This window comes from Gymnoscopelus braueri, assembly GCF_963280865.1.
Source record: "Gymnoscopelus braueri genome assembly, chromosome: 7".
NCBI classification, from domain to species: domain Eukaryota; kingdom Metazoa; phylum Chordata; class Actinopteri; order Myctophiformes; family Myctophidae; genus Gymnoscopelus; species Gymnoscopelus braueri.
In genome coordinates this window covers 53940061-53950427 of record NC_137608.1, presented here as the reverse complement: position 1 = coordinate 53950427, position 10367 = coordinate 53940061, and the positions used below count along the sequence as shown (strand labels likewise).

The following is a 10367-nucleotide window of genomic DNA, read 5'->3' as shown; positions in this document are numbered from 1 at the left end:
CCCTGCTCATTATACATTATGAATGATTACATATAAATCATTATATTAAGTAATGATTTATATGCACATGCAATTATAAATGACAGTGTTTCCCATTAATGTCATAGACTGTGGCAGTCCACCATTCTCACCTCAGACCACCCTAGAGGGTTTAGGTCCACCCATCACAGGGAAACAGTGATGTCATAATAATCTTAACACATTAATTATCACACATTATAAATGATTATATAATAAATGACTTAAGGTCAATTATAAAATGATAAAACCTTTTTCACAAACATGGCTGACTGACTTCCATTCAGATGGATATTAATATTAATGTTATGAAGAACTCTGATTGTGTGTGATCATTATTTAATGTTTCAATATAGTTTAGAACTGAAATATTATGTTTGTGTTTTCTGACGACAGAAACTATACAAAGTAATTTGATGAACCGCCCACACTAATTGGGACTCCCTCTTCCTTTGGTGTGTCGCCCAGGTGGCGCCTAAACCCTGACCTTTAACCTCACAAAAACGATGTCTATAAACCTGACCTTAACCCTAAACCCTGACCTTTAACCTCACAAACACTATGTCTATAAAGCTAACCTTAACCCTAACCTCAAAACCACGTCGACATGGGCGCACACTAATTATCGTTAGCCTTGGCTAGCCAATTAGCATTTTTAAAGGACACATTTGTAAAAAAGGAGGATGATGTCATCATTGTGCTGCTGTTATGAGTATTTAAAAGCTGAATGGACACACAACTTTCCTCCTCTCTCCACCAGAGGGCAGCGATGACTCTCTGCTTCTCTGAAAACACACCCAGGTGTTCTGTGAAAAGACAATAAACCAATAAGAATTATAATGTATTAACTGTGTGAACATTAACGTTAACACTTTAGAATAACATCCCCTTATAATAGTAAATTAATCATTCCCAAATGATCAGTTAATGTGTTACTCATAACTTGTCAAATGTTAATGGTTCAATGATTTAAAACTATGCTATACATGGTTAATAGATCATGAGCAAGTTGTTAGTTTACCAAGAGGACCCCCCCCCCCCACCTGACCACATTGTCATCAGTGTTGTCTGATACAACAAATCATTTGATTATTAGATTCATTATTATGATAAATTATGCAGAAGACACATGATAATGTGAATTCACACGACCAGGCTAGTTGTTTCACTTCTTACACAAGCATGTTGTTTTGTGTATGTTTTCTAGTTTTATACACTTTTATACAAAAAAAAGTTTAGTAAAAAGAAAGAGGAAGTGAACCTGGGTGTGTGGGAGGAGTCTAAAGATCGTCATTGGTTGTCGGCACCAGAATACGACCTGATAGAAGAAGAAGAGAGACAAAAAACAGACACACAAATAAATGTTGTATTGTGTGTGTATTTCTACATAAAATGCATACATTGTACACACAATAACACAATAATACAACAACACACCAACATTAGGGTTCAGTCATCAGAACTAATGTGAACATTTGACTCTTATTTAGGACTAAATGTAACACTGATGTATTAAAGTTAAATGTGACTACATAGAACACACTTTGACCTCTAACTAGGTCGTCTAAACTGGTCTAAACCGGTTATGGTTCTAAACCAATATAAACCTGTTTAGGTTGTGGTTTTACATGTTTGTTTGTTTGTTTGTTTGTTTGCATTTCTGTGAGGGTTCCACATGTCATGTGATCCTCTGTTGATCTGACCTCATTTTTTCCACTGGTAGTATAATAATTAATTAAACATGTTAATTAAATAAGTTAATTAAACATGCTAATCACCTCGTTTCTTCCACTGGAAGTAGGTGAATCCAGACAGGAACAAGACCAGACCCAGAACCAGACCTGATGCTCCCATGGCCACCTTGTTCTTCACTGACTCTGGCATGGAGTCATCTGACAATACAAATATTATATGATATGATATCATATCATATTATTACAGTAGATTAAAACACCTTGTTCTTCACTGACTCTGACATGGAGTTGTCTGACAATAAGCTACATTAAACAATAAACAGACGACACAGTCATTGTGAGTCTGTTCAGTAATAATGAGTCCAACCCTATTGGTCCAGTCCTTGAGGAGTTTGTCACCTGATGTGACATGTCCTTCTTAGAGCTATAAATACATCCAAAACAAAGGATATGATGATAGATTTTAGAAGACATGAATCAACCTTTTACTATGATGATTATAAAGCAGGCTGTGGAATGTGCAGAAAGTATCTTAGGACAGAGTCATAGACTCAGAACTGTGAGGCAGTTTGTAAAAAAGAACATCAGCGCTTGTTCTGTCTTAGAAAACTGTCTTGTTTTCACATTGATAAAACCATGCTGACTCTTTGATCTGTTTTTATCAAATCAATCTGGTCTTTTATCTGTTTTTATCAAATCAGTCTGGTCTTTGGTCTGTTTTTATCAAATCAATCTGGTCTTTGATCTGTTTTTATCAAATCAATCTGGTCTTTGATCTGCTTTTATCAAGTCAATCTGGTCTTGTATCTGTTTTTATCAAATCAATAAGCTCATAGCGCGGCACCAAGTTATGAGCTTGTAGATCTGCTATTTTTGAAAAATCTTGAACATTTGTGCAAATATTTGAATATAATTTATATATATTTTTAAACAACATTTTTAACTCGAATATTTGCTTCTGGGGGGTCCCTGGAACAACATATTTTGATGGGGATCAGCGGCCAAAAACATTTGGGGGGTCCTTGACAAGAAAAGGTTTGAGCACCACTGATATATTTCAGAAAAACTTAAGACATATGTTGACAGACATTTGAGAGTTACAAATGTTTGCTTAAAAAAATATATATTCAAATATTTGCACAAATGTTCACGATTTTTCAAAAATAGCAGATCTACAAGCTCATAGTGCGGCACTCGGTGCCGCACTGTGAGCTTGTATATCTGCTATTTAGACAGTAGATTACAGTAGATTACAATAACTGACCCCAGTCCATCTTGATAGGCGCGGTCAGGCTGGGATGTTCCACCATGCATGTGATCTTCTCTCCTGATCTGTAATGCACACGCGTGCGCGCACACACACACACACACACACACACACACACACACACACACACACACACACACACACACACACACACACACACACACACACACACACACACACAAACACACACAAACACACAATAGTAGTAGCTGATCTACATGCTGAACCGCGCCGCGATTCTATTCACATTGATCTGTTGATCTTTGTTAATATTTTTTTTGACTATCATTGTGTAGGAGCGTGAATGCCCCACTGGGCTCTCCTCCGCTCTAGTGTTTATTGTGTATTCCACTATTCCCTCCCCATTGCAGAAAAAATAGGAAGGTAAGAGGCAGAAGAAACTTAGTAACGAGATACGCACGTTATAGCGTATTCCTGTGTGTGTATTCATGTGTGTGTGTGTGTGCGTGTGTGTGTGTGAGACTTAATATAAGCCTACCATTTAATGGGCCATTTTCAGCAAGTGAGTAACACTTGTTTTATTTTTAAAGAATATATGTATAGGTGTCTATTAGGTGTGTATTTCCATAGGTTGTCTGTTCGGTGTGTACCTGGGTGTGTACTCCAGGTAGGAGTGGTACTGGTAGTACCAGTCTCCATCAGACAGATCGGCATAGGAGAGACCAGAGGTCAAAGGTTCTTGACCTATCCACCAGGTCACCAGGATCACTTCAGGATAGAAGTCGTAGCTGCTGCACCTCAGCATGTGAGTGTGTTCACCACGACGAGGGGGAGTCTCTGACTTCAGTCTCACTTTGGGCTCCACTGGATGAAGAAGATTATTATTATTGTAGGAGCCATGAATTGGTTTATTGTTATTATGATTATGTTTGGTTATTGTTATTTATATATTTGGTCAATGCCCTGTCACTGGTGTGTGTGAGTGGATGAGTGAGTGACGGGCATAGGGGAGGATACCTGGTTACCTCAAAAGCACCACCTGACTACCTGCTGAGTGACAGACAGAGAGAGAGAGAGGGGGTGTTTGGGAGCCTACTTTTTGTTGACCGCTTTATACGTTATTTTGCTTTATTGTTTTGATTACTGTGATCGCCTTGTTATGAGTTTAAGCACCTTTAATTACGTTCCTTTTTGTTGCTTTAATAAACCCCTAAAACGCATTGTTTGGATCCAGTGAATCTCCTTTTGTTTGTAGCGCGTCACACAATAGACCTGGCCCATCTCATCGCCTCTCGCGACTTATTTTAGTTTATTTCTGTGCAGTCGCATACATTGTCAACAAAAAACGGTAATGTTGATACTAGCATCAAACAGCAGAAGACGCACAAGATCAAGATCGGATCAAGTGGACATGAATTAAAGACGGTCGGAGACACAGACGGAGGACAACAAACATTTCGTGAGTCACGGTCAAAGTCAACCTCAAAGTCAGGTACGATTGCGGGCTGTATACTAAAGGAAGGAATGCAGTTTGCATATTCTTGGATGGAATGCCTGATCACAGGTTGAGTTGACAAAGCTAACTGAATGATAATAAGGAGCCTCCGTGCTGCGCTGTCAATAAAGGAATCTCCGCTGGCCCTTTAAATCCGCTGCTCCGTCTATTTAAAAATGCTGTTGCGCTGCTGATGTATGAATTGAATACATACCGTATATGTTTTCTGGATAAGTTTCCTTTCAATCTGTGGAATGTGGATGTGTTTAAATGGCACAATTAATTGAGAAGGAAAATTAAAAGGAAAAATTAGTGATTTAAATACTGAGGAGGTTACCAGTTCTCAATCTGAAATGGAACGTGGGAAAAGAGAAATCACACTCACGGCAAAGGCCATGCTGAATAAAATTGAAAAGCTTGAACGGGAACGTTCAGTGTCTGTCAATAAGATGAAAGCACTCATACCGCAAATAAAGTCCTTAATGGAAAAAAGGGGAAATGTTTTGAGAGTGGAATCTCTACTGGTGACTTTGAATGAGCACAATGCAAACGCCATAATGTCTCATAATGGGTTATTGTCTATATTACCCGAAGAGGAAGAAGAAAAGGAAAGACAAAACGAATGGTTTTCCAGCATTTCAAAATACAGCAATTTATTCAAAGGTGAAGTGGAAAATTGGTTGAATGAATCAAAGGAAACAGGACATGTGTCTGACAGTGGTGCGCAAACTCAATTTGTTCCTGTTGAAATGAGTTCACAGTTGGAAGTTGAAAATGTTGTAGGCCTACTGAATGAACAGGTGGCCATTCTCACAGCGGATAAACCTGACGCAATAATGCAAGTTGAATCAATAACCATGACACATGAACTTCAAGATGATGTACAGCCAAACGACAGTATTTCAAATGTGGGAAGAAAATCAAGAACGCAAAATTCTACTGCTTCAAAACTGTCTTCTGCATGTCTGAGGGCTAAAGCTGACTTGGCAGCCTTACAGATCAAACAGACCCTGTTAAAGGACAGACATGAACTTGAGGCTGAGGAGGAAATGTTGCGTAAAAGAAAGGAGCAACTGAATCATGAACTTGAAGCTGAGAAGGAAATACTGCGCAAAAGAAAGGAGCAGATGCAGTTGGATGCGGACGTGGCAGCACAAATGGCCAAATTAAATGTGTTAAAATCTCAAAGTGTCATAAGTGGGGGATCCTCTAAAACAAGACATGCAGATGGAATGAATTCTTATGTGGAAAAAACGCAAGGAAAAGCACAAACCCTCAGTGCTAATGCCAATCCATTTACACCAAGAATGTCACAAAATCATGTGGACACAGGAACAAAGCCTAAGGACAAAAATACCTCTCAGTTCATTCATTCATTTCATTCACAATCACAGCCTCTGTCAGTTATGCACTCTGGACCTATGCCACGCCCACTTCCAAGCAATCATGAAAACACATCAATGCAACACGTCTCAAATGTAACTACTACTCATCATGGAAATGCAAATGTTAATTCTGACAATGTTAATTCTGGAAATGAAAATGCAAATAATGGTCAAAATGACATGCATTATGAGGAAACAAAATGAAATAACCACACTGTTAATACAGCAGCAATGCATCTCATCTTTGCCAAAGAGAGAGGTACCAATCTATGATGGGGATCCATTAAAATATCATGCTTTTATGAGGGCTTTTGAGAATGGAGTGGAAAATAATACTCAAAATTACAGTGACCGTCTATATTACCTGGAGCAGCAGACAAATGGTCTCCCCAGGGAACTTGTTAGGAGCTGCCAGCACCTGGACCCTGCAAGAGGGTATGCTAAAGCTAAGGCTCTATTGAGAGAGGAGTTTGGAAACGAGCAGAAAATAGCATCTGCATACATGGACAAGGCTCTTTCATGGCAACCCATTAAAACTGAAGATGTGAAAGCTCTTCAAGAGTACAGCCTCTTTCTTAGAGGCTGCTGTAATGCCATGGAAGAGGTGCAATATTTACATGAGCTGGACATGCCTGCGAATATGCTGACCATTATTAGGAAGTTGCCATACAAATACAGAGACAAGTGGAGAAATATAGCCTGTGAACTACAGGAAAGGCGCAGACGAAGAGCTACATTCATGGACATCACTGATTTCATTGGGAAACAAGTGAAAATATTATCTGACCCAGTATTTGGAAACATACAGGATGTTCCATCACTAACCACAACTAAAAGTGTGAGCAAGTACACTCCACAACCTTGTTCCGGAATGAAAGGAACTAGCTACGCCACTACTGTGACCCCTGTAAAACCTATGAATCAGCTTGGAGTGGAAGAGAAGGAACATGTTCAAGGAACAATGGAAACATGTCTTTACTGTGGAGAAGGACACATGTTGGATATGTGCCCCCAGCTGGGGAAAAGACCTCATAAAGAGAAGATAGGCTTCTTGAGAGAGAACCGTGTCTGTTTTGGCTGTTTGTGTATTGGACACATAAGCAAAGTTTGGAGAAAACGGATTACCTGTGAAAAATGTGGTCTCAAACATCCAACTGTACTTCACATCACTTCAAAAGAATGGGACAAAGAGTCTGACCAAGCTGAGAGGAGGTCGGGGATATCAGTGGATGGCACAGTAGTATCGAGTGGCCTTACTGGGGCTGGTGACAATAACTGTAAACTGCCTAGTGTTCCAGTACAGGTTAAGTCCAATAAGGGGAGCAAGATTGTTACCACCTATGCTTTCTTGGACCCAGGAAGCTCTGCAGTATTCTGTACTGAAGCTCTAATGCACAAACTGGACCTTACAGGGAGGAAGGCACATATTCTCTTGAGGACAATGGGCCAAGAGAAAGTAGTTTCTAGTCACATTGTACCAGGACTGGAAGTCGCTGGCTTGAAGGAGAAGCGCTTCTGTAAACTGCCCAAGGCTTACACACAGGTGTGCATGCCTGTCCATAAAGGGAACATTCCCAGACAGAAGGATCTTCAGAGATGGCCTCATTTCACTCATATTCATCTGCCTGAGATTGATGCTGACATTGAGCTGTTGATAGGGACAAATGTTCCTGAGGCTTTAGAACCACTGCAAGTCATTAGCAGTCTAAATAATGGTCCTTATGCCATCAGGACGATGCTGGGCTGGACTGTGAACGGACCGCTAAATGGAGGCAGCGATGATGCAATAGAATGTCAGCAGCCAGAGTTATTAGTGAATAGGGTGTCTGTTGTGAACTTGGATGAACAGCAGTTTAAGACAGATTTCCCCGAATGCAGTGCTGATGAACAAACTGGCATGTCAAGAGAAGACATGGAACTGGTCATAAAATCACCTGAGAGTGAGTGGCCTGTCAATTCTGATGATGCTCATCAACTACCATCAAATGACCCGGAGGTCAAGACATCTGTTGCAGTCAATGCTGTACAGGCCGGAGAGGAGGTTGCTGCAGTGATTCACATGATCCATTACTTGGACTCTTGGACCCGTCTGATAAAGTCTGTATCTTGGATCTCGAGGTTTAAGACCTGGATCTTGTCTCTTTGTGAGAGGAGGAGGCAAGTGAAAATCAACCAGTCTGACTTGGCTGTGGACAAAAAGAGCTGTTCAATGGAAAAGGACATGGAAACCTTGAAGAGGAAAACCGTTTCAAGTTGCCTGTCAGTGGAGGAGCTTGAGAAGGCAGAACTGGAAATCAGGAAGTTCAGACAACTGAAGAGGATTCCAGAGGACTTCTCCAGGCCACACAAAGGCAAAAATGTGAAGGAGGATAGTCACATCCACCTACTTTGCCCACTGATGGAAATGGAAAATAACAAACAACAGCTGCCTGGATCGCCCAATAACCAAGAGCTGCTTGATCCAGGAGGTCGAAGAGGACTAATGCTTGGACAATGTCATGACCTGTTGGATTCAGGTTGAAGATGGATTACAATTATTTCTTGGATTACAATTATTGCTTGGATTTTGACCTTCTGACAATTTTTTGACTTTTGACCCTTTTGACTTTGCGACGAGAGTGTTTACTCTGAAAATGACTATTTGCGCGGGAACATCTGGCCTTACGAACAATGACTCCTTTCGTGATCGGCTGAGGAAAGAAGATTTTGTCTTATGTGAAAAAGAAAAAAGTTTGGGACTCTGATTACTGTTATTAATTTCATGTTCTCCTATTATGCATTTTGGATGTAATTATTATGTCATAACCTAATAATTAGGGGCTGGCGTGTAGGAGCCATGAATTGGTTTATTGTTATTATGATTATGTTTGGTTATTGTTATTTATATATTTGGTCAATGCCCTGTCACTGGTGTGTGTGAGTGGATGAGTGAGTGACGGGCATAGGGGAGGATACCTGGTTACCTCAAAAGCACCACCTGACTACCTGCTGAGTGACAGACAGAGAGAGAGAGGGGGTGTTTGGGAGCCTACTTTTTGTTGACCGCTTTATACGTTATTTTGCTTTATTGTTTTGATTACTGTGATCGCCTTGTTATGAGTTTAAGCACCTTTAATTACGTTCCTTTTTGTTGCTTTAATAAACCCCTAAAACGCATTGTTTGGATCCAGTGAATCTCCTTTTGTTTGTAGCGCGTCACACAATAGACCTGGCCCATCTCATCGCCTCTCGCGACTTATTTTAGTTTATTTCTGTGCAGTCGCATACATTTATCATTATCATTATCATTATCATCATCATCATCATCATCATCGTCATCATCATTATCATTATTACCAGTCATAGGAACATGTCATTATCATGAATAATTGTATATCATCCACATTAGATCCAAATGATCCAGAAAGCCGCAACACACTTGGTCAACCAGCCAAAATGTTCACGTTTCTCGGCTCTCCCCCGTTCTCCTCTCCCTCCATTGGCTCCCAGTTGCTGCCCTCACAGAGTACAAAACACTGATGTTGGCCTACAAAGCAACCAAATGTATGACACCCCCATATCTTCAAGCCTGATCCAACCCTACAACCCCTCCCGCTCACTCATATCAGTTAACACAGGGGAGCTGTCTGAATCTTCTCTAAAACACCCTGGACTACGCTCCACACATCCTAGACTCTTCTCCCTTCTCTAAAACACCCTGGACAACGCTCCACACATCCTAGACTCTTCTCCCTTCTCTAAAACACCCTGGACAACGCTCCACACGTCCTAGACTCTTCTCCCTTCTGGCTCCCAAACTGTGGAACAAATTCCCCATTGCAGTCAGAACTGCAGACTCACTCCTAATCTTCCACCGTAATCTGAAGACTCTCCTCTTCAGACTCCACCTCAGCCTGTAGCACTAGACCTAGCCTTGATGACCTTGCAGGCTTATGCAAAGGTTAAAATGTAATTTAGATATCATGTTATGTAGACAGATGCCAGGTTCATTGTAGACCTGGCATCCTATAGTTTGGATAGTTTTAATGTACAGATTATTTATTTGTTTGATATTATACTGTTTAGACTGATGATAGGTTCTTGGTTTACCTATGATCCTAGATTACTATTTCTATGCATTTAATGTATTACCTTGTGTTTTCCTTGCTTACTGTAAATCACTCTGGATTAAGAGCGTCTGATAAATGTCTACATTGTAACTGTAAATGTCATGTTTGGCCACCAGATGACAACAACAACGTTTCATAGAGTACTGTAGATTCTACAATAGTCTACAGTTTTCTACAGAGTAGAATGCATTTATATAATATAATTTTAACATACTAAATAATTAACAGTTACACAGTGCTTTACATAAACAAAATAACCAATCAATATCATTTAATGAAAATAGTTCGAATGAACTAGAGTAGAAACAAACAAAACAATAAACATAATCCTGTAAAATATGAATAAAGTGATTAAAAACATACAAGAGACAATAATTAAAATATAAAATCAGGTGAAATGAAGTGTATAGAGGTGTGTTTTAGCCTGCATGGTTCTTT

General features: G+C 39.9%; 1 protein-coding gene across 3 annotated transcripts in view; it reads right to left on the bottom strand.

Moving 5' to 3' along the window:
• Positions 1-326: 326 nt before the first annotated feature.
• Positions 327-10367, bottom strand: part of LOC308088136 (H-2 class II histocompatibility antigen, E-S beta chain-like) — a 26206-nt gene continuing 16165 nt past the window's right edge. For all 3 annotated transcript variants that reach the window (XM_080432510.1, XM_080432511.1, XM_080432512.1), the window contains 5 exons: positions 3591-3804; positions 2977-3044; positions 1797-1910; positions 1280-1336; positions 327-824 (listed from right to left, as the gene is read on the bottom strand). In XM_080432510.1, the coding sequence (XP_080288636.1) occupies positions 1299-1336; positions 1797-1910; positions 2977-3044; positions 3591-3804 (434 nt within the window). In that variant the 3' untranslated portion in view covers positions 327-824; positions 1280-1298. The remainder of the gene's footprint in view (positions 825-1279; positions 1337-1796; positions 1911-2976; positions 3045-3590; positions 3805-10367) is intronic.